The 23,624-nt window shown below is 44.6% G+C and overlaps 3 protein-coding genes across 9 annotated transcripts in view; 2 read left to right on the forward strand and 1 right to left on the reverse strand.

Annotated features, from left to right (window-relative positions):
* FRY (FRY microtubule binding protein) overlaps positions 1–4,117 on the forward strand; it is a 308,821-nt gene extending 304,704 nt beyond the window's left edge. For all 7 annotated transcript variants that reach the window (XM_074986254.1, XM_074986203.1, XM_074986219.1 and 4 more), the window contains 2 exons: positions 1,770–1,972; positions 2,677–4,117. In XM_074986254.1, the coding sequence (XP_074842355.1) occupies positions 1,770–1,972; positions 2,677–2,935 (462 nt within the window). In that variant the 3' untranslated portion in view covers positions 2,936–4,117. The remainder of the gene's footprint in view (positions 1–1,769; positions 1,973–2,676) is intronic.
* Positions 3,256–11,377, reverse strand: ZAR1L (zygote arrest 1 like). Its single transcript, XM_074986288.1, has 4 exons — positions 10,754–11,377; positions 8,220–8,312; positions 7,999–8,073; positions 3,256–7,471 (listed from the first exon to the last, which is right to left on the reverse strand). Exons 1-4 carry the CDS (start codon positions 11,375–11,377, stop codon positions 7,328–7,330), a joined length of 936 nt encoding a protein of 311 aa, XP_074842389.1. The 3' UTR covers positions 3,256–7,327.
* Positions 11,378–17,919: 6,542 nt separating this feature from the next.
* Positions 17,920–23,624, forward strand: part of BRCA2 (BRCA2 DNA repair associated) — an 88,685-nt gene continuing 82,980 nt past the window's right edge. The window contains exon 1 of the mRNA XM_074982356.1: positions 17,920–17,998. Coding sequence (XP_074838457.1) covers positions 17,920–17,998 — 79 coding nt within the window. The remainder of the gene's footprint in view (positions 17,999–23,624) is intronic.

Here is a 23,624-nt window from a genome sequence, read left to right on the forward strand (position 1 = left end):
ACGGCAGCCTTAACCCCCTCTCTGGCCCCACAGACTGGCTCAGCAGCCTCACCATAGCCAGCCCCGCAGCCCTGGCAGCTTTAACCTGTCTCCTGCCCCGCAGACCAGCCCGGCAGCCTGACCATCACCAGCCCTGCGCGCCGGCAGCCTTAACCCTCCCACCAGCCCTGCAGACCGGCCTGGCAGCCTGACACCCCTGCCAGCCCACAGACCAGCCCGGCAGCCTGACCACTGCTGGCCCCATGGCCCCAACAGCCTTACCCCCTCTGGCCCCGGCAGCTTTAACTTGCCTCCTGCCCTGCAGATATGCCCGGCAGCCTGACCACTGCAGCCCCAGCAGCCTTAACCCCCCAACCAGCCCGCAGACCTGCCAGCGGCAGCCTGATCTCCTGTTGGCCCTGCAGACCTAACCCACCGCAGCCTGATCCCCGCCCTGCCAGCCATACACCCAACCTGCAGCAGCCTTAACCCACCCACCCCACAGACACTACCCGCCACCAGCTTTTAACCCTCTGTCCCACTCATGGTCCCAAACTGCCTCCCAGCCTTTAAACACCCTCCCCAAACCCAAGGTTCTCTTACCTTTCAAAAGCAGTGCCACATGCTGCCACTCCTTCACCAATCTGAGACTTTTACGTGTATTTTAATGGGAATTTAGCGTCTCTCTTACAAGTTTCCCCCTACAAGCAGAAAGGTGGGAACCAATTGTGGTCATAGAGCGAGGGGTGAGTTTATTTGTTTTTTCTTTGTTAAAATGTTATGTATGTAGGGGAAACAAACTAGTGCTTTTAATATGACTGCATTCTTAAAACAAGAAGCTTCAAATAGTAAAGTGTATAGTGCAAGTAACTCATATATTCTGTAGTAATTGGAGATCATTTAATTGGCTTACATCAAGTATGACTGTGGTGTGGACACTACACCTAATCTGTTACTATATCTTTATTTTGAGAAGCTGGAGCAAAGTACGTTTTGTAATATTTATAGGCTGTTTTCTTCAAAGGTAATGGATCATAGTGCATAGGCTAGTTATTAGGACTCTAGTACCATGAATGGTAGACTTTTAAAAAAATGATTTTAGTAATTTTTTTAGCAGAGGGTTGATTTGTAAACATATTTTATTACAGCTCCTAAGCTATGTCTACATGAGAGGCTTTTCCTGGCAAAACTGTCAGTGAATCAATGGACTCAGTTGTTACAATTGATGCAACTGACAGAGTGAGAAAAAAAGCAATACGATGAATAGTTTTAATCATGAAAGTAGCATGTTTTGCTGGATACATGAACTGTTATTTAAAAGTAATAGCCACAGTTAATCGAACATGTTTATCACATTTCTTCATGTTCTGTTATATCCTCAAAAACAAATTAAGACATTGTGAATTATCCATCTTTTACCACATGAAGATTTCAGTCCAATGCAAGGGTTACAAAACCACTGTCTCCTTATGGAACATTTCAGCAGGGTTAGCCTGTTAGATATGACATATTTTGATAGTTAGATGTCCTCTGGTACGTTAAAAGTCAAATGCAAAGCAGAAGATTGAATATAGAATAAAATAAAATCTTTCCGTTTATGTACAGTAGATGCATATCGAACAATGAGAGATTTTTGCCACTGAGATTGAAAAGTGTTGTCCTTGTATTATGTTTATTTAAAAGCAACAGATAAATTCTAATATGGTGATAGAGCTGATTTGAAACGCATTGCTGCTGCTTTCTACAAAAGAAAAATATAAATGTGCTTATCATTTCTTGTCTTGGAACAGCTCCTAAATATGTCAAGAGAACTGAGTGAATTAAAGAAAAATCTTAAAGATGCTACTGCTGCTATTGCAACTGATCCTCTAAATATGGAAGCTGCCTTATCTGAGCCCACATTCAGTTCTACAGAAGCTGCCATTCAATCCATGTTGGAGTGTTTAAAAAACAATGAACTTGGTAAAGCTTTACTGCAAATAAGAGAATGCAGGCAAGTTTTCCCACATGCTTTTAACTAAACTTTCACATTGTTAAATAAATAAAATATATGGAGATACACATCTCATGGAACTGGAAGGGACCTTGTCTAGACCCCTGCCCTTTTGCCCCCCCTCACCTTTAATTTTTTAAATCTATTTGCTGAGATCCCTAAATGGCCCCTTCAAGGGCTGAGCTCACAACACAGAGTTTTGGAGGCCAGTGCTCAAACCACAGAGCTATCCCTCCATGCAAGTATTTTATTGGTTTCTGGAATGAATTGTTTTTCGAGCAAGAACATTGACGTGATATTGAGTGATCTAGTATTAACATTCCCAAAGTTAAACAAAACTCATTATCTTAATATCTCTAATTATAGTACAGTATAGCTCAAAAGTACTACAGTAAATTTTTGGAAAATTAATACACCAGATCTTCTTCAGATGTAAATTGTTAGATTACACCAAGATCCAATCCATTGCCTGTCCCCCTTCTTTGTATGAGTTCATTTTCCAGTGTTATATGATAGGACTTGCATTTAATATGGTATATGAAATCACTGTCTAATATTTTAGGTTTGTTTAACAGGTAAGTGTTGTGAAATTATTGAGTTCCAGTATAATTAAAGATGTGTAGAAAATGCAATAATTTATATATCTGTATAAAATAATATCCAACCAAATAACATAACTATGCTGTCCATTGGTTGCACTTCAGGAATTTGTGGCCGAATGACATCTTTGGAAGCAATTCGGATGATGAGATCCAGACACTACTGAATATTTACTTTCGGCACCAAACCCTGGGCCAAACTGGCACTTATGCACTGGTGGGCTCCAACCAGAGCCTGACTGAAATCTGCACCAAACTAATGGAGCTGAATATAGAAATTCGCGACATGATTCGCAGAGCTCAGAGTTACCGGGTCATCAATACTTTTCTTCCAGACTCCAGTGTTTCCGGCACAAGTCTCTGACAGGAGTCTTCTGTCCCCTTTCTCTTTCAAGCTGGGAGTGCTGCCCTGCTGGAGTGAGGTGGTTCAATGTCTTCTCAGCCTTAGGAAGGTTTGGTCAAGCTGTACTCACTCTTGTTACATTTAGGACTTCTAAAAAGGGGTGGGCAGAACTGCAAATGTGTAGCAATACTGTAAGGACAAAGGTGGCATAGAACATCCAGGACCGAATCCTTTGTTCTGTGTTGCACAAAAAAAAATTAGCATTTCACTGAGCAATTGCAACTCACTACTGAAGTGACTTCCATTGCATACCAAAGCCTACTACACTGAACAGAACTTCCTTTTTAGCAAATTATTTTAGGTTGGCAAAAGTGCAATGTTTCCTTAACTATAGAGTATTTTTTGTTATAAAACTTGTACATTTTTTCTATTTTTTTTTTTGGTCTTATTTGGTTGAGTGAAAGCTGGGCAAAATGAAGCTGGCCAGAGAACGTTAACAGATTGGTCATAAGCTGAGAGCCTATGTATGTGAAACAAACACACTACAATTTACTGTACACTGAAATTTGAATATGATTACTGTATCTCACAACAATGAGCTGCTACAAAGTACTTTTCCTAATGTTGCTTGGCTATGGTTTCTGAAGGTACTGAATCATATAGCAGAGGTCTGTTCTTAGGCCCTGAATGGTCCAGGTAGTTTTCCCTCCTCCCTTCTTTTCTTTAAGGACTTTGGCTGCTTTTTACTAAGGTGTTGCTTTTATTAATATATTTATACTGTTAAAGGATAGTTGATATAATTTAACTTACCATTTTGTAGGAAAAAGTCACATCATATATTCAGTATCTTTTGAACTGTCACACATGCATGTTTTTATTTAATATAAATTTGGACTTTAAAATCTTAACATGAAATGCAAGTTCTCACTTTAAGTTCTTAAAAAGGGGTCTTATTTGATTTGTAATATATACACACATATATGTATAAAGTCATCCTTGTATGTTTGGTTTCCTTACATTTAACTGCTGTCACGGTGTTAAATGTGTTCATGTAAAGCTGTTGCACATCTGAGACACTCTTATTCAGACATTATATAACTTATTCAGGCTGTAAATACACAGTTTTTTGTGAAGTAACTTTGGTTGATATTTTGATCAGTGCATTCACGTAACTAAAATATAAAAGTCCTATATATATCACAACTGTGTAGGTGCTGATTGGTTTGGTGAAGATCTTGTTCTTGACTGAGTCTGCAATACTGACTCAATACCAATAACGTGCAGACACTGGAATGTTCAGATTATGTTCTGAAAATGTTAAACCCATTAGGAGGAAAGAGAATGTAAGATATCTGTATTCTATTCCTTAGCAATAACATGTCCAGGAAGGAGCAAATAGCTTGTTAAAAAATGTCTAGATTTCAAAGTTTTAAAAAGTGACTATGAACATAGTACCATGGCCTTCTATCTTTGTGTCCAACCTATTTCAGTCTCAGGTGTCCTTGGTTTTCAGGTACTAACATCTTTTAACAGGCAGCATTGCCTATTCAGGCTGGCATCTGAAAGTGAACACAAAAGGACTTGCCACCCCTTCTCTGATCCTTTGTTTGCATAGCTGTAATTGATTGCCAAGTGCCAATTAAAGGCTCAAACAACTGTGTTGCTGCACAGAAAGATATAAAATCCATATTTCAGCTCTGCATTGATGCAACAGGGCTATGTGTACTTCAACACCCACCACTTCTTGTTGTATGACTGAGTAGACACAAGGAAAAAAGTCTTCAGGAAGAAATAGTTATACCTAATAATTTTTTCAGAGGAGTGACCTGTTAAAGGAGAACAAAATAGAACTGAAATGTGTAGTTGAGTGGCATTACTGAAGAACTTTATGGCACTGCCCCTTTAAGATCCCTGTTTCAACATACTGTATTCCAGCCCACAATTTTATACTGACTTAGGATTTTTGTGATAAAATAGGGACCCCAATTTTTTAGGTAAATGTGGATGCATATGAGTATTAATTTTCTTAAGTGACTTTAGATTACAGTAAACCCTTGATAAAACAGACTAATCAGGGGAGGGACGTCCATTAAAACCAAGTCTGTTCCATCCAAGGGTTTAGCTCACTGACCTTCACAACTTCTGGCTCCTGTGGAGCATGGTGGCTTCTCCACCTCTGAGTTGCTAGAGCTCAAGGGCTCCTCCACGTCCCAGCTGCCTGTACCTTGCCATAAGCATGGTGGCTCCTCTGGCTCTGAGCTGCCCACACTCAGGGCCTCCTCCAACCTCTGGGTTGGTCTCAGCACAGGGGAGGAAAACACAGCAGTAGCAGTCTGAGCCATGAGGGGAGAAAAGGAGGGTGGTGAACCCAGCAGCAGTGGTGTGAGCCACTGCAGAACCTGGTGGCAGCTCTGGTGAGTCTTTCTTCAGGGGCTGGCAGATGTCTGTTATAACTTATGCCCAGTGTAATAGGGTCCATTATACTGAGAGTTTACTGTACACAGTAAAATGCACTTGGCTTTCACCAACTGAACTATTAAATGGTCTACGGGTGGTGCAGAATTAGAAAACAATCACCTTCTTGTCTGCCTCTTTGCTCTTAAAATTGCCAGTTCCCTATGAATAAGTGTTTACCGTTCCCCTGAAATCCCTACTGCCAGCTGTTTTTAGTGTGGCAGAATGCAGCTTCCATAATGGAGCAGCCACTCTTGCAAGTACTCTTTCAAATGATATCTTCTTGCAGCATTATTCAACAGTGCACTTTTTCTGAAAGGCCAAAGTAATCTAGGGAAAGTAGGAAGCAGACAGGATAACAGGTTGAACCCCTGCATAAAATTTAGTCAAGTTTTAATACCTATGGCAACAGTAGCCAAACTGCATATCCCTTTAGTGTACCTGCTTGAAAAGCTAAAATTAGAAGTGACCATTCACACCTCATCTTCTCTTTACATCCTCCCACTGCCCCATCATTTCATGGGACTGGGAAATAAGTTTAACTCCAGTGGTGGTGAGCTGTCAGTATGATGCTATTCTAGGGAGATCCCGGGGTACAGCAAAAATTTCATATGTGAAACAGATGCTGAACTATACAGGCATTTTTTTCTAATCACCTCTGCCCTGTATTAACTGTTGTGATTAGATCACCATACAACATATTGGAACCCAGCCCCCCCCCCCGCCCCCCGTGACAGCAACAGTGTAGGACTTATCTAGTCTCTGCAAACATGTATTTATCAGACTGAAATTCTGCAATATCCTTTTGTCACATTGAGTTCTAGCTTTCTCCACTAGTGCCTCAGAACTTAGACACCCTAAAAACCAGAATCAACCACACCTGTGAAGCTCAACTGAAGTTTTTGGTACAGAAATTTAACATGTGATGCTAGCTCATGTTAAAACCTGCATATCAAGTATTAGTTACCTCTTCCATTATGAGCTGAGGTCAGTTACATAGCCATGTGCTCCCTGCACTTGCTACTAGGATACATCTCTTGAAAAGACTCAGCTGCAATAGCTGACTGCCTTCACCTAGTTATTTTTAGATTCCTTTTAATTGGAAAGGGAAGATCCATAAGGCTGGGATAGTAAGTCTTCTACAGGTGGGTCTTTTTGTTAAATATTCATTCAAGACTGATGTGGGAATGTCAGTTTTAACATTTAAGCTGAATCAGGGCTTGTTATAGACAAGAATTCTGGAGGTTTTGGTTAATGATTGTTTACTTACATACTCTAGCCCTTAGACTTTTTGCTTCATATAGTCTTCCACCCCCAGAAGGGATTGCTATTTTTAAGTGGTCAGATGCAGTTTTCCCCTCTCAGCATGTTTGTTTTATTATTAAAAAAAAAAACCAACACATCTTGAACCATTTAACTCTGTTCTCTCCATGATTTAAGAACAAGAATTGGAAATTAAGACTGACAGTCTGCCTAAGGTACAACATCCTTTGCCTCTCAGGAACTGAAGCTATAGAATTACTGCATTATCTAAAGAGGATTTCATTTACTTAATATAAACACTGTTGATGATGCTCCAGGAAGCCTAGAGGAATCACAAAGCAGTAGTTTAGTATAGCGAGGACTCAGATGCCAGCCTAGTAATTAAATATAATTTACAGTTCATCTTTTACTTCCCTTGGGGAATTTTCAACATAAGTCAGAAAGATATTCATCTTCAGAATGAAGGCAAATCCCTCCCATGCGAAAGCAGAATTACGTTTAAGTGAAATTATACAAAGTGCAGAGTTTTATTGAACTTTATTTACAATGTAGACTGTAAAGTTAGTGTCTTACAAATACAAAAATCTTTAATCCAGTATCCAATGCCAGGTCATAAGCCTAAAGTCAAAGCCAGGTAACAGACTGACAAAGTGCAAAGTGCTAAATACAAAAGGGTACAAGTTAAGAGGCCACAGATCAAACAATGTACTTAAAGCTGTAAGTGTTGTCACAGGATAATCTCTTGCCTTTGCAGCGACCACATAGCTCTTGCCGGTGGGGTCTCTTGAGGTCAATGTGTCTTTTCTTCTGGGGGCAGGAGCAACGAGTCTTTGAGCAAGTCTAGGAGGGGAAAAAAACATTAGCAGACAGCAGGCAGGTGAACATGTGTCAAGTAGAAGTAGCAATTACATCAGAAAGCATACAAATGGCCACTTCTGTATTCCTAACATTGGTTCTATTTTGTGTAAACAAAGCAGACAAGAGACTTCTCATACTTCACCTTACTTCAGGTCCTTGTTTGTGAGAATGTTTCTCTCAATCAGAATTTGACTATGGAACCTAGCAACCAATCATAATTTACACAGTCCTGGGATCACTCCTGGGATCACTTTTGTATGTCTTTAGCTTTACATACAAATAGTCAAATTATTTCAGCCTACTAAGCAAGCATGTGCATAAATGTTTACAGGAACCATGGTCATCTTTGGTGCAGTTATTCAAGCTGTAGTTATACCGAACAGAGTTTAAACCTCAGTCTCTACAACTAGAGGTAGCAGAAAGTGTGGCAAGTTAACTTGGAATCCAATTTAAATTCTCTTCAATTTGCTACAGATCTTAAAGTGTATTTCACTGTACATATAATTTACCTGGCACTGGATTGCTTCCACTCGATAAGGATTGAAGCCCTTTTGGCATTTGCGACAGAGTTGTTTAAAGTAAACCTAAGAAATTAAAATGAGTAGTTACCACCATGACACATTCAGAAATATTTCCTAGGCAGATTTTAAATTTGTCAGATTTTTTACTTGCAAAAGAGTTCCTCTAAAAACCAGAGTATTGGTAAGGATTTCAGCACATTGTTAGCTACCTTGTTACTTCCAGAAATGCACCATACATAGGCACTCTCCCATCTGGTCTTGCAGTCTTTACAATGAAAATAGCCGTACTTCTGTTCCAAGAACTGTAACAGAGAAAGTTCAGTCACCCTGCTAGGAGACACCAAATCAACTCCCTTTCTGTTCTCTCATGTGACTGTTTCTAGATTTTTGGGGGTTGCAGCAAACCTGTATTAGAAAGGAATTAAACCACTTTAATGGCACAAGATTTTCCATGAGACCACACAGCTTTTAACTTTAGCAGCATTTCCCTTATGCCCTTTGTAAAGGATTGGAACTGTGATTCAGGAATGCTTAAGCAACGTGTGCTTACAGCCATTCAAGGTCACATTTAGCCTGTGACTCACTGGCCTGAGTATTTAGTGCAGGATTTCTAGGTAGAATTGCTAAGTCTGTCCTTCATTTACACTTAACAATGAGAGGATGTTTAGAGACCCCTGCTGAGCAAACTCAGTTACTCAAGTCTTGGGGTTAAGACCAGTACTCAATCTGCAACCCAGCCAACACAGAGCTGCAGCCCATGTGACATCCTCATGGCCAGCCAAGTGATACTGGATGCAGCCCACAAAGATAAATATGTTGAAAGCCACTAGGTTTGACTAAAGTTTCGATAAGGGCTGCTACATACAAGCTGTATCCTGAAGTGTTTTAGGAACCATTCACTAAACGTAAAGAAACAGGTATGAAAGAGGTGTTAGCGTTTGACCTAGTGAGACTTGTTATGAAGACCATTCTAATTAACAGACATCCTACAGAACACTAGTTGACCAGAAGCAACCAGTGCTCTAAAAAAAGCAGTATACACAAGGGTGTGAAGTAATTAATGTAAGCCACACCATCACTACAAGGTCTAACCAAATCTTGGAAGGATTTAAAACTATAGATGTTACCCAGCTTGACAACTTTTCTGTTAGTCTGTAAGGTGTCACAGCTTGACAATGTGTTTTGTAGTTGCACTTACACTTAAACGATGCAAAAGTGTTCAGAAACAAGGATACCCTGCTAGTTGAGACCAGATATTGCCAGTTAAAAAACTGCTAGAGATTAGAATGAACAGATCTAGTAAGACCCACCTACAGCCACCATCACCCATCAGTAAAACTATATTAAAGCCTGTATTAGATTTTTAAATTGAACACATTGTGCACAAAGCCAAAAGTTCCATCAATTGATATATTAGTATTACACTAGTAAATAAAAGAGTGCTACTTGAGAGCTTAGTTTCCTTTAACGAAAGTCACCTAATGTATTTTGACGTGTGGACAGTTGGTTCTTCAATGGCTACAAAGCCTTAAGTTTGAATCAACCCCCATTAGTTAGACTCCCTTTATGGTTTTCTAAAAGTGTGAACATGTACAAAATTTATAATGCTTAATAAAAGTTATTGGCCAAAAATGACAACTACCCTTCTAAGTGACAGTGCCTATGCAAGCCATAACATCCTTTGTTCATTATCTCAGGGTATATCTACACCACAGGAAAAATCCACCCTACTAAAGTCAATCTTCTGGAATTCAATTTAGTACACTTAGGCCCTGTCTACACTTGCAAAAAAACTTTAAAATGGCCATACTAATGCTTATTCCCAGGAATAAGGGGATTTCAGTGTTGGGCATCCTTTTTGAAAGGACCCTGCCACGTTCACTTGCCTGTGTCTTGTCTACTGCACTTTTGAAGTGCTGTGGCCCGCAGCATTCTAAGGAGGCGCTAAATATGCATTTCAGCACCTCATTAGTTTTCTTCGATTTGGCCATTAGCAGGGCCATTACGAAGGTGTTTTTTTTTTTTAAAAGTGTAGAGATAGCCTTAGGGTATGTCTATACTTAACAGAAGGTTAACTCAATCTGCTGGGGTTCAATTCAGCGTGCCTATGAGGACATACCAAATCAAACCATCAGGGCTCAACTGTTGACCCTGGCTCTTTGTTGTCACTAGGCATAATGGAGAGTCCGTTTCCACACGCGCACACCCCCCACCCCCGCCATCTACCTCCTACTGTGGGGAGGGCCAGAAAAAACAATTATACCTCAACTCTAGCTATGCAATTGTCATAGCTGGAACTAAGTCTTAAAACGCTGTTTCCACCTAGCGCATCCCTGCTAGGGCTAAGTCTATGCTTCATCAAATTTATGGGGTGCCACCTCTCCCCTTAGGGATAAGGGAAGTCAACAGGAGTATAGGCTCTAGATAAACCTCCCTTCCTGGAGAAAGGACTAAGGCCCAAATTAAGGTACCTCCACCTTAGCTCCTTGACTGAAATGGTGCACGTTATTTCAACCCTCCCCTGTACAGAAGGCCACCTGTACTATGCAAAGGCAACGTTCCCCCCGCCCTCGCTCCTGGTCGGTCTGCGGGTTATCCTGCGGGGCTGGAGAATCCCCCACGGTTGTGCACAGCGGCGTGCGGGGCTGCTCCTTCCCCGCAGCCCGACCCCTGGGCAGCCCCTGGCTGTGGCACTGCCTGCCACCGGGCGGGAACCAGCCCCCCAGTCCCACTTTCCGCGCACCTGGAAGGCGGGTCTCTTTGCCTCGCCAGGCCCTTCCGCGCGCGGCCCCTTCTCTGTCTCCGCCTGCTGGGCGGGGGCGGCGCTCTCCTCCTGGCGCCTCTCGCCCGGCTCCTCCTCCGGCTGACGCGCCGCCTGCTCCCCGTCGGCTGCCTCCTTTCCCTCCCGGGCCCCAGGCGGTGGTGCCTCGGGCAGGGTGAAGAGGCGGCGGTCCAGCACGGGCGAGTAGATAGCCGGGGTCGGCCGGCCGAAGCGGGCCGAGGGGCTCTGCGGGAGGCCGCCTTCCAGCGTGCGGGGTCCCAGCGAACATTGCACCGAGGCGTCCACCCGCGGGTTCACCTGCACCCCCACCTCCTTGGTGTTAGCTTTGCGGAGCCGCGGGGTGAGGCCCGGGCTCACGTGGGACAGCAGCGCCTTGAGCTGCGCCCGCTTGTAGCTGTCCAAGTAGTCGACGGGCTCCGGGGCGGGGGGAACCCCTAGGTAGGGGCTGGGGCTGATGCTGGTTTTGCTTTGCTTCCAATTGGGCTGCTTCTGTTTGGGGCCCGCCGAGCCCCCGCCGTGGCTGGGCGTGAAGGTGCCTCTGTACCCCTGGTACACGCTATAGGGGGGATAGACAAATCCCTCCATGCTCCCTTATTGCTTCCCCCTTTCCCTTCATCTAGAGAACGACTATCTAAGCTGTGCAGCCACGATCCCCGCTTTTATCCCGCGGGCAACTGCTAGTCATTAACGCTAATCTGCAGAGAAATTGGCATTGCTCTTCGATAATTAACGCAGCTCCTTGGATAGCGCCAACTGGCTGCCCTCGTTCTGCACTCCCTCCCCTGTACGTCTGCCAAAGGGGAAGGCAGCTGTCTTTAGCGATTAATTAAAAACGAGATTCAGATAATCAAATGTATTATTAAATACACACCCTACAAAATCCCCTTCACCTATCTACAGTGGAATAGGAGAGACTGTAATACAGGTTCATACTTCTTACTTCTTCCCTATCCCCACAGGGGGAGGAGCCAGTAACACAGCAAAATACCATTGTCAGCATTCATCTCCAGTCTTGATAACCAGGGCCTAAAATCCATCCCCCGACAAGGGAGTATAAAAGAAATAAGATTTTAAATGTCTCATTATCACAGATACCCACCTTAATCATCACAAACGGGAAAGATTTTAAGAATCAGCCTCAAGTGAGAGGACAGCAGCCAGCCTGTTATAGTGCCCAGTCTTGTAAATAGGTGCATTCTTAAATTCATTTACACTAGTAGTTCTCTTATAGTCAATTGCACAGCTCACATGCTTAGAGTTAATGTATATGTTTGTGGGATTAGGGCCCAAATTAGCTCCATTCTCCAACTCCATGAAATGGTTACATTTTATATATTGCACTGAAACACAGCATACATAGGCAAAATACTGAGCTCCACAAAAAACAAGTCAGAGTTTGGTTCTTTTCTTATAGCTAAAGTAATGTGGTGATGTTGGTGGAAAAGGAAATCAGTATTTCACATGTTCAATGCAACTGTTGGTTACTTTATACTCAGACCTTTAATGAGTCGTGTGATATTACAACATGGGTGAAATTCTTGCCCCGTGGAGGTCAAAGGCAATATGTTCATTGACTCCAGTGGGCCCAGAAATGTCACCTGGTAGCTTAGTTATAGCTTGTAATAGTTGTAAAAATGAAAACATTTATAGCTCAAAACAAATATTTTAAATTGTGCCTGAGAGAGATGGGTGGGTGATATCTTTTATTAGACCAACTTATGTCTTTTATTAGACCAATTTATGATGGTGAGACAAACTTTTGAACTGTACAGAACTCAGTCCTGAGGAAAAGTTCTGGGTAGCTCAAAAGCTTGTCTGTCTGATCACCAGAAGTTAGTCCAATAACCACATATACTTTGCTACTGTAATATCCTGGGACCAACATAGCTACAACAACATTGTATATCTGACTTCCTTGCGGTTCAGCTAGCACAGTTGTAGTGTCTTAATATTTATTCACTCCACTAAACAGATAAGCTGTAGAATTTTAAACTAAATACTATGCTTGTCAAGATGTTAAATTAATTGTGCTATTAGTTTTATGGCTAAACAATAGAATACAATTTAAATATGTAAATATTTTGGATACTTTCTACATTTTCAAATATATTGATTTCTAGTACAACACAGAATACAAAATGTACAGTGCTTACCATATATTTATTTTTGATTACAAATATTTCCATTTAAAATGGAAATTTATAGTTTTTTCTTAACATAAAACAGTTCTATCATAACTATCTTGACTCTCCTCATGGATCAGCACAGCTGGAGCATTCACATCCACTGTAGACTTCTACCATTTGGGCTGATGGAGTAACCTGTAGCAGGCCGTTATCCTCTATGTGAATGAATCACCACAGTGGGATAACACATACACATTTGCAATAGTGTTTTTATTTGCAGTAGGATACACAGATATGCAAATAACAGAGAAATGCTGAATCTTGCATTCTCAGATTCTGGAAGGAAGTATGTTTACTGGGCACTGATATTTCTTTCCCTGCCCAAGCCTTCCTTTGACCCTGTCCCCTAGCTTGTCCCTTCCTCTATTTCTCCTGTAATGTGTCCCAGGTTAAGTGTGGCACACCCCCTCCCACCCCTCATGTACTTGCATCCCATCCCTATGCACCCCGCTCCTACATCCTCTTCCTCCACCCCCATTTTGCCGCCAAACTCTCGTACCCCCCCATGCCTACAAACTCCCTTCCAGAGCCTGACCCCAGCACCCATTTATGCATCCCTACCTCATACCCCAGTCCAGATCCTACATCACAGTGCTTGCACTGCTCGCTCCTGCACCTACATTCTCTCCCAGAGCCTGCACACTGGCCCCAAATCTCCTCCCTCCAGCCCAGAGACTTCATTCTGCACCCCCTCCAGCACCCACATTTTTTCTGAGAGCCTGTATCCCCTCCTGCCCCAGCCCTTACACAGCACCGCGTACCCAAAATCCCCCCTAGAGCCTCAGGCAGGTGCAGGGGAGGGGGAGGGAGTGATGTTGGCTGAGGGAGTGATGGGGGCTCTGGGCACCATCAAAATTTCTGCAAACCTGCCACCCCTGCTCTGGGAGTGTCGCTGTGCATTACTGTCTCTGGGGGCGTTGGTGCGGTACTGGATCTGTGGGGATGTTGCCGTGTTACAGTCCCTCTACGGGTGTCACTGTGTGTCCCTGTCGCTCATGATGTTCCTGTCTCTGTGGAGGCGGATGTACGTCGCGCTCTGTTTTGAGTTGACAACCGTCAGCTCCCGCCTCTGAATCCTCTGACGCGTCAGATCACACCCCGCCTCCCCCTCCCGGGCAGCACTCTGCAGAGGCGGCTCCGCAACGCCGGCCTCACCCCAGCTCCGGCGCAGGCGCGGACGAAAGCCGGCCGGGGCCGTGTTAAAAACTGTCTTCTCGGCGCAGGCGCGAGGGGATTTGGCGCCAGCGCTTGAACGAGTTGAGTGGATGTTGTCGTGGAAGCGGCAGCGCTGAGGCAAGTAGGGGATCGCGTCCCGTAGGGGGCGACAGGATGACGGGAACATGAGGAGGCGGGTGTCATGGAGGGGGACGTGTGTCTTCCGTTCAGACAAGCCCAGGATGGTCCCTGGGAGCATCCGCCTTTCGCCCCGGTGGTGGCGGGGGGCGGGGGCATAGATGGCGTCCAGTCCGGCTCCCCCGCTCTTGCTGCCTGCTGGGACCGTGGGTGTTTCACCTCCAGCCCTAGCGTTGCTGGTGGGACCAGGCGCTGGAGCGGCGCTAACACGTGCCGGAGGTTACTGGGGCTGCCTTTAGTCACGGGTGTTTTCAGTGACCCGCGGGGCCGGGTCGCGGTCGCTGAGCAAAAGCTCACGCCCCGTGACCTGTCCGTGGCTAGTTCCCCGACTGAAACTTGGGGGAGGGCAAAGGTCCGTGGGTGCTGCAGGTGCGTGTGGCGGAAGCGACTTGGGGGAGCCCTGGGTGGCTGTGGGCAGTGTACTGGCACCCCTACTGATAGGGTGGTGCAGTGCCTGCGACTCTGCTGGGTGGGTGAGGGGCAGGTGGGGCTGGCAGGATCCCTACCTAGCTCCTTCAGGCCCCCTGGGCGCCAGAAGGAGCGCCATAACCTTCCCATCGCTCCTACCTCTGCGTGCTGCCCTTGCCTGGCATGGCTCCCGTTGGCTGGGAACCACGGCTAGTGGTACTTGTGGGGTGGTGCATGCAGACCGAGGTATTACATGGAACTTGAACCTGAGGGAGGGACATGCCTCTGCTTCTAGGAAACACAAAGTAAGTGCTTTATCCCCTTTTCATGCCCCAATCCCCTGCCCTGAGTGTCCTCCCACACCCAGACTCCTGTTGCTGGTGCTGCTGTAAGTGCAGTGGCCTGAGATTACCCCAACATCAGGTAGAGTGGCTGTTTCAGAGGCTGCGCTGCTCCAGCAGCCCCTTGGGGCAGCCACTGTAGAAGTCACAGAAACTCATGGAATCCCTGACCTCTGTGACAAACACATAGTCTTAGAGATAATTCCAGAACAGACTCAATATATAAAGCACAGAGGTCCAAAAATTGTTGTCAAGGTTGACAAATCAGAAGAATTGTTATCAAGGTTGGCAAATTTTAGTTTTTTTGTTTTGTTTGTTTTTAGGTGTATAGTTTGAACCTTTCTAATCTGGAACTCTCTTATCTGGCAACATCCATAATCTGGCATGATTGTTAGTTAGCCGGATGACCACTTATGGTTCTGGCCAAATTTCCTGTGGTCCCATAGTTTTACAGCCGCCAGTCATGGCTGTCAGTGTTGTGTGCTGTTATTTAGCTGTAATTTACCCCTAAATGTCTTCTAAGTGTCCAGTAAGCAGTGGAAGTGTTGGTAATGCTGCTAAACAATAATAACTTTCCATAGTCCAGCAAATTCTCTCATGTGGCACTGTTCAGGTCTTGAGGGTGCCAGACTAGAAAGGTTCAACCTAATTTCAAAAAAAAAAAAAAATCAACAACACAGATGTGTGTTGGAACTTGGTAGTCTGTGTAGCCTGCCTTCTAATTTAAATCACATTTGATGGGTGCATCTGCAAGCAAAATCTGCCTTTCAGATTTCAGTGTGTATCTATATATATCCTAATTATAGGCGAAGTGATACACCTTATTCGTCAAGAATCATTGGGAACACTGATTCATTTTAGGGATGTAAAATCCTTTTTAATTAGTTATCTGGTTAAATGTTAAGTTTAACCAGTTAACCAATTAAATGAGAGGCTGACTGGGGGCGCTCCTCTGGCCAGCTGGTGTGCCCCTCACCTGCAGCATTCTCTGGACGGCCTCAGACACAAGCAGCTCAGAACAGGCTGGAGCCCTCCAGCCTGCGGTGGGCTGCATCATTCTCCTGCTCAGGGCTTGTGAGTGGGGGTCCTGCTCCAGCCCTTACCAATTAACTGTAACCAGAAAGCCCCATCTGCTCAGGATGAGGCTTACTGGTTAATCATTAACATCCCTAATTAATTTAGTGTAAAACTTTACAAAAGTATTCTGTACTTTGCATGGTGTTCTCTTCTACTATAGAATTCTTACTCTCCCTGCAGTGGAACTTCACACACTGGAGATCGTGGTTTTTTTTGTATAGGTTTTTATACCATTCCCCTTATTGGCTGTGTCTACACTAGCCCAAATCTTTGAAATGGCCGTGCAAATGGCCATTTCAAAGATTGCTTACGAGGTGCTGAAATGCATATTCAGAGCCTCATTAGCATGCCGCCAACTGTGGCACTTCGAAATTGCTGTGGCTCGTCCAGATGGGGCTGTTTTTCGAAAGGATCCCAGGAACTTCGAAATCCCCTTATTCCTATCAGCAGATAGGAATAAGGGGATTTCGAAGTTCCTGGGGTCCTTTCGAAAAGGAGCCCCATCTGGACAAGCCACGCGGCAGTGAGCTGCAGCAATTTCAAAGTGCCACGGCTGGCAGCATGCTAATGAGGTGCTGAATATGCATTTCAGCACCTCATAGTAATCTTTGAAATGGCCATTTCAAAGATTTGTGCTAGCGTAGACGTAGCCATTGCATTGAGTGCCTGTGTTGCAGACATAATCCTGCCACCTAGGACTGGATGAGACTTTCCTTATAATCTTTTACCACACCTATAAGTTGAAACTCTCATGTCTGGCAGGACAATGGATGTTGCTGGAGAAGAGAGCATGTGGAGGGTTCTGGGTCTGGGAGCCCCATTACTGGGAGACTGACTGGGGTTGGAGAACCCCACTGTGGGGAGCCCAGTACCAGATGGGAGCTTGCCAGTAGCCCTGGTGGTGGTGATGGGGCGAGGGAGGGGAGTAGGGAGCCAGGCTGTGGCACCCAGCCCTGTTAGGAGCCCCAACTGCGGGGATCCTGGCAGCCCCATGTCAGGGAACCTTTGCAACCCCAATGCTGACAGCTGGGTGGGGCATGGAGCACCACTGGCAACCCTGCAGCTTTGAGGGGGGGGAACCTCAGCAATCCTGCAGTTGGTAGCCCGTTGGGGTGCGGAGTCCCTCTGGCAGCCCCACCATCTCAGGGACCCTGGCTGCCCTGTGGCTGGGAACCAGCTGGTGTGTAGAGTATTGGCAGCCTTGGAGACCCCAGCCAGTGAACCCCTGCAGCCTGTGGCAGGAAGCCATCTGGAGAATGGCGCTTCAGAGACCTCTGTCAGGGTCATGGGAACCCACATGCCAGCCGACAGCCCTGGGGACCCCAGTTGGGGCTGGGGGAACCCAGCAGCCTTGCAGCTGGGGCACGGAGCCCTGCCCATAGCCTGGGGACCTGGCTCGGGGAACCCTGCCAACTTCGTGCAGAGAGTCAGCTGGGCACTGACCCCACACCAGTAGCCCTGCAACGCTAGGGACCTTTGGGTGGGGGTTGCATGGCAGCTCTGCCCCCACGCAGCCAGACTGACCTCTTTGTTTGGGACCACTCAGGTCCTGAAGCTGCTGGGTGAGGGAGGTACAACGACTCTTAGCTCAAGGGAATGACGTTTTTAGATAAGTATTTGCTGCCTTATGTCGCTCCCTGAGGAGCAAAAAATGCAATGGAAGCCATGAATTCCTACCAGGCAGTGCCATTATGATAGATGAATATCAAATAATTTTAATACCATTTTTCAGGCTTCTATAAAAAAGCATACCAGGGATGTTATGGAAAAGAAAATGGCTGACAGACATGCGGAAAGACCAACTTTCTTTGAAATATTTAAGGCAAGATGCTGTGAATCAGGTATGGCTCTTATTAAATATGATTTAAATGAATAATATACTCAAAACATTCTCTATTTGGGCATTTTTAGGGGTCTGTGTTCTGTAGGCATTTAGCAATAAACTGTATAGTCCAATGTTCCATTTTTGTTTCTATACTCATTTATTTTGCTGTTTACAGCTATTTAATGTCATTATTTGAAATTTTTCTTGTCATTTGTTCTTCAATACATATATGATTATTTAACATAGTTGAAAACAGAAAATATTGAGATTTCAAGGTTCAGAAACAGTTGCTTTGTTCTATTATGTAACTATTTGAATTACAAATTTTAATTCAGATTTTAAAAAGAGATGGTTGTAATTTGTAAATGGTTTTAATGATTCAGGGTTCAAATGCTTTCATATTTAAATATAGTTGATGTTTTCAGAGCCTTAGTATCTTAAACAGGTGTCACGTCTGTTATCAATTTCACTTTTCAAATGGTTTCCTTCAACTCTAGGTTCAGAAGTGCTAATGACAATGATTTTTTAAATATACTGTATTTTGTGACTAATTTGTGTTAAGGACTTTTCTTTTTAAACTGCTAATTTTATCAAAATGAGTCCAGTTTCCCTTCTGACCTCTAAAACAAACCTATTGTATAACTACTGTTCTTGTTGAAGTATATTTCATTGTGGATTCCATTGTGATTTCACATGTACCATGTGCATATAAACTTTTTTCATAAGCAGTATGTATTGTTGCAGTAGATGTGCCTTGCACCATCCCATGCTTCCATATGAGCACATAGAAGATGTAGTGACTGCAACCTTCCTACTCTTCCCTTTTTTTTTTTCACCCATGGCAATGAGAGGGAACCTGGATAGTATATACATTGGGTTTTTTAAGCTTACAATTCAACCTTTTTTATGAAGAAGTTGTTCAGTGATTGTTTTCATAATTCGCTTGGGCTGGAAGAGATCCCCTGAACAACTGTGTGAAAAATATTGCCAGTCAGAGGCATGGCAGACTCTAAACCCACAGGGTTAAAATCCTGTATGTCATGCAATAGTCTTATATCCTCAGGAAGCACACATCCCTGATCAGCGCTCGATCTGTGTCTGCTTCTTGTCCTGCATGCAAAAATGGAGTGACATGAAGCTCAAATTACATCTCTTGGAGCAATCAATGGAAGTCGTGTCTTATTTGGGAGAAGACAGCCTCCAAGCTGGAGTTAAAGTTGTCATAACTGGGTACAGTAGGGGAGTGTTTAAAAGAGTGCCAAGCACTGTTCACTGTAACCTGAGTGCTTGGGTGGCCACCTAGGAGAAATTCAAATGTCATCTGGCTAATTAGCAGAGCATCCACAGATGGCAGCTGCCAGTAGCATGTGTATGTGTTGGTGGGGCACATCTGTGTATGCTTCAGAGCACACAACAAAATTTATTTTGCACACGTATAAAAAAAAAATTAGTTGAAACACTGGTGCCAAGATCCTTGTTCCAGTGGCCCTGGTATAGAGTGCCTTGGCATTGACTCCAGAGTAGCAAGAATATCCACACAGTCCACTTCAGCCATCAGGTGATGTGCAAGTACAGTTCAGAGTGCATCATGGGCTTATGCCATCAGGAGAACTTGAAGCAATCCTCCAAGGCCAAGTTTCTCAAACTCTCTTTTACATCAAGAGATGGGAGCCAAGCTCTGGAGACGAAGCTTGGGAAACAGCGATTCCAGCAGCTGCCCATGAGTCCTTTTCAGTAAGAGATTTTCCTTTGGGGCTGTGATGCTTCTGGGACCAGCTCCACATCCAACATCACTGCCATTCCAAGAGATGTTCTACTTTTTGTGTCTGAATCACGCCATCTCCCTGGCTTCAAGCAGGCAGCCTTTTACACTGGAATGGTGCTGTAAGAGAAGCTGCAAAAGTGCTCTGTACAAGACACTGGTGCATGACAGTGAAGGAGCCAACCACAGTTGCGTCAATACGAGGGATGTTAAAGGTTAACTGGTATGGGCTAGAACAGGACCATGCATGCTACGGGCAGGGGGCTACTTTAGCTCCTCAGGCTACTGCGGGTGGGAGCATTCTAGCCATGCTGGAGTGACCCCCATATGTGGCAGCCTGTCTCCCCACCTCAACCTGTTTAATCAGTTAAACCTAGCATTAAACCAGTTAACAAATTAAAAGGGATTTTATATCCTTAGTCAACTACCACTGTGGCCTCGTTTTTTCCTCCTAGGGCCCAGCTTCCCACAGCACCTGAAGTAGAGTCCCATCACGTGTCAGGAAAGAGAAGTCTCAGTAACCATGAACCAAGACCACCCAACACTCAAACTGATTAGAACTCTATTGTAAGGGAGTAGAGGCATGTCAGGAAACACTCCAACTGCCATCCCCATTTAAGGAATCTTTTTCGAATGAAGCTGTCACCTGAGCCCCAACATTGGCTGTTGATAATTTTAAGGCCTCTCAAGGACGACTGAAACCCTGGACATTGATTCAGAAGTGATCCAGGAGAACACTCCATAAGCTGTTCAGTGTTAACAGTGGCCTACAAGAATCGCCCAACCAATCAGTGAGGGCATATTGCATCTAGGAAGAGTCAAACATGACCATTATTAAAGTCATTATCATTTACCAATAACTTTGTTGGACTGGTCCTGTGGTTTTGGATGTCTGATCAGTGCCTCCCAAAACAGATTCTGTTTTCCGAGTTGAAAGAAGGGAGGAGGAGCACTGGGGGCCAGAGGAAATTATATAAGGACCTTCTGAAAGTACACGTGAATAAGTGCAGCATTGGTGGTGGTACTTGTGAGAACCCTACCCAGGACTGTCCCCAGTGGAGAGTGGTAATCCGTGATGGGGTGGTACAATTTGAGAGGTCCCGCCACAGTGCATACAAAGAGGCAGAGAAGAAGAAAAGAGTGGCAAAAACTGCCCTGTGCCCATCCAACAGCTATCAACACCTGCCTCTTCTGTGATAAGACCTGTGGCTTCAGAATCGGGCTGATCAGCCATCACTGGACTTGCAAATAGGAGGGTGACATGAAGACATCCTACTTGTTATTGAGTGACCATCGAGAGAGATTGCATCCAGTTGAAAGAGAGTGGCTCATCCCAGCCTTGTTTCCTCCTATATCAAAGTGATTAGAAAGTGCTTCAAGTTCCAGCTAAGGACTTCTAACATTGCTGTGTGCTTCTGACCCCAGGGTTGCTTGTGATATCTTTTGTACTGGAGAAGAACAGATCCACCAAGGGGACTACAGAAGACAAAGTGCTGAGAAACTGAACCTTTTAAACAGAGAGCCTTATTTTTATCTTTCCTTCAGTTTCATATTCCAAACTATTTGCAAATTACAGTTTTCTGATGTGGAAGATGGCAATCCTTTATCAAGGGTACCACAGGACTAAAGGGAGTAGCTGAGGCACACCATCAAGAAGGGAGACAGTAGTAGAAACAGCACTACAAGGGACAGCAGCTTGTTCCATGGCTATGGAAGTCACAGTAATTCAGGTCTCCTTGTTACAGACATCTGGGTTTCTAAACTAAGTCCAGGTGACTAAAGAGGATCTACTCTTTGTAGGTATGGAACTCTTCCACAAGCAGACAAGTACTCCGTTCCCTCAAGGACTCTAGTGCAGTGCTGAACTCTTTCTGGAGCAAAACTTCAGTGCCATACCGCAAGCCCTTCTGGTTCCAGCTCCTGGAAGGAAACAGAATACTGTCTTACTCCCTCAGTCACCAACTGGATTGCCCATCTGGAAACTGGCCTTGTCACACTAGCAGGCACCTATGTCCTTTGCCCCTCACCAAGCTTCCTCTGAGAAGGAGCAGGTTTAATAGGGGTTATGGAGAGCCTCATCAAGGCCATTTCAGAGTTGTCTTGGGGAAATTGCCTTCCTTTCTTCAATCGGGTATGGTCAAAGCTTACAACTGACAAATACTGGACATTTTCCCCCCCATGTTTACCTCATCCATTTGCTGTGCTTGGCCCATAGCCATATCCATCTCTATCTCTTCTTCAGGAATCCTATCAAAGAGAGCTTTCCACAAGAAGTGGTCTTGTTTCATCTAGGAATCATACAAAAGGTTCCCCAGGAGTACAGGGCAAGTGTCTTCTACTCTAAGCATTCCCTCATTCTCTTATGTTAGATATGAAGAGACTGAAAAAAATCCTATTCTGCCTCAAATGCAAGATGGTAATACTTGCATTCACTGTTCCATCACTTGACACGCAAGATTCTCACAGACTGTGACTCTCGACTTTGCCATCCACTCAGCTTGCAGGAACTACTTGAGATTTATGCTGAGATCAAATCATTACTAGTACAAGTTACTACCTTTTCAGACTCTACAGAAATGAGAATCTGTACATAATGCCGCAGGCTGGGGTGGCAGCAGCACACATAAGAAGGAAAGGCATCCCCTGTCTCTCTCTTGTCTATTCCCCCCTCATCCCCGCCATATGAGTGACTGACAAGTTTTAATTGAGCCTCATCCTGCTTGTTCAGGGGCTCTTGGAAAACTAGAAGAAATCACATACCATAGAGAGAATTCATTGGGTACAGGATAGATTCTATGGCTTAAGGACACATTCCTCCCCCTTTGGAGGTTATTGAATACAGGCTGGACCTCCTTGGTCTGGCATCTTTGGGACCTGAGCCTTCCTGTACATGGGAGTTTGCCAGACCAGGGGAGGTAAGGCCACTGCGGGCCACCCACTCCAAACAGCGGGGTTCCTTGCCCCCAGTAGCTCTCTGTTTGGGGTGCAGGGGGCTCCTGGCCCATAGCAGCATCTGTGGCTGGGGCTTCCTGGTTCAGAATAATTCGTGGTCCTGCCAAATCAGAGAATTCTGGATAAGAGTGGTTCAACCTGTACGATAAATTTCACCTGTTTATAATGGTACAGATATACACTGTAGCATTATGCCATGTGCCGTCTTGTGGTAATGATAGCCAGACACCTCCAGGGGCTATTACAATTCTGGCTCTAGTCAGTCATTCCTTTGTCATTCCTGCAGTCATCAACAAAGAAGGTCCTAATACTTCCTTGTGTCTGCATGGGGCTGAACTCTTTCCTGCAGTTCCATTTGTGGCCCCATTTTTGTCTAGGACCTTAGTGATGGCTGCATCTGACCCCCCACCTGGACCACTTATGGGTGCAAGAGGTATGGAAATGCATATAAATGTCTTAGGGCTTGAACCTGGTAATTTTAATGCTATGATCTTTGTTCTGCACTTCCTACTAGTCAACAACTTATTGTCCTTCCTGAGCAGTCCATCACCAACCCTCACAAGAAGACACTGCTGTCCATCATGATACTTCCCCAGCAGTATATGCTGTTGATAGGTATACTCTCAAGAGTAATGCCAAGTGCTCAAACTTATATTTCATAGAGGGCCTGAGTTTTGTATCGTATCGTTACCAAATGCCTTCCTTCTGCAGAGGACTCAAGTCCTTCTATATGCAACCCTACCAATTCTGGTAATCCCTGTGGTGATTGACAAAGCTAGACAAAACCAGGCCATGTTCATACTCATACCCTCTCTGGCCAAGGTAGTGCTGGTTGTCTGACTTGTTACAGATATCCATGAGACCGCCAGTCAGTCTCCCAGATTGCCCAGACCTGTTGTCAGAGACTGGGCTCAAGTCACTACATTGG

The sequence above is a fragment of the Carettochelys insculpta genome, chromosome 1 (genome assembly GCF_033958435.1).
Source record: "Carettochelys insculpta isolate YL-2023 chromosome 1, ASM3395843v1, whole genome shotgun sequence".
Classification (NCBI taxonomy): domain Eukaryota; kingdom Metazoa; phylum Chordata; order Testudines; family Carettochelyidae; genus Carettochelys; species Carettochelys insculpta.

Coding starts and splice junctions, on each gene's coding strand:
- ZAR1L (XM_074986288.1), bottom strand. CDS start 11,377: ATGGAGGGATTTGTCTATCCCCCCTATAGCGTGTACCAGGGGTACAGA. Junction 8,313..10,753: donor CAAAGAGACCCGCCTTCCAG/GTGCGCGGAAAG, acceptor TCTCTGTTACAG/TTCTTGGAACAGAAGTACGG. Junction 8,074..8,219: donor GCATTTCTGGAAGTAACAAG/GTAGCTAACAAT, acceptor TTAATTTCTTAG/GTTTACTTTAAACAACTCTG.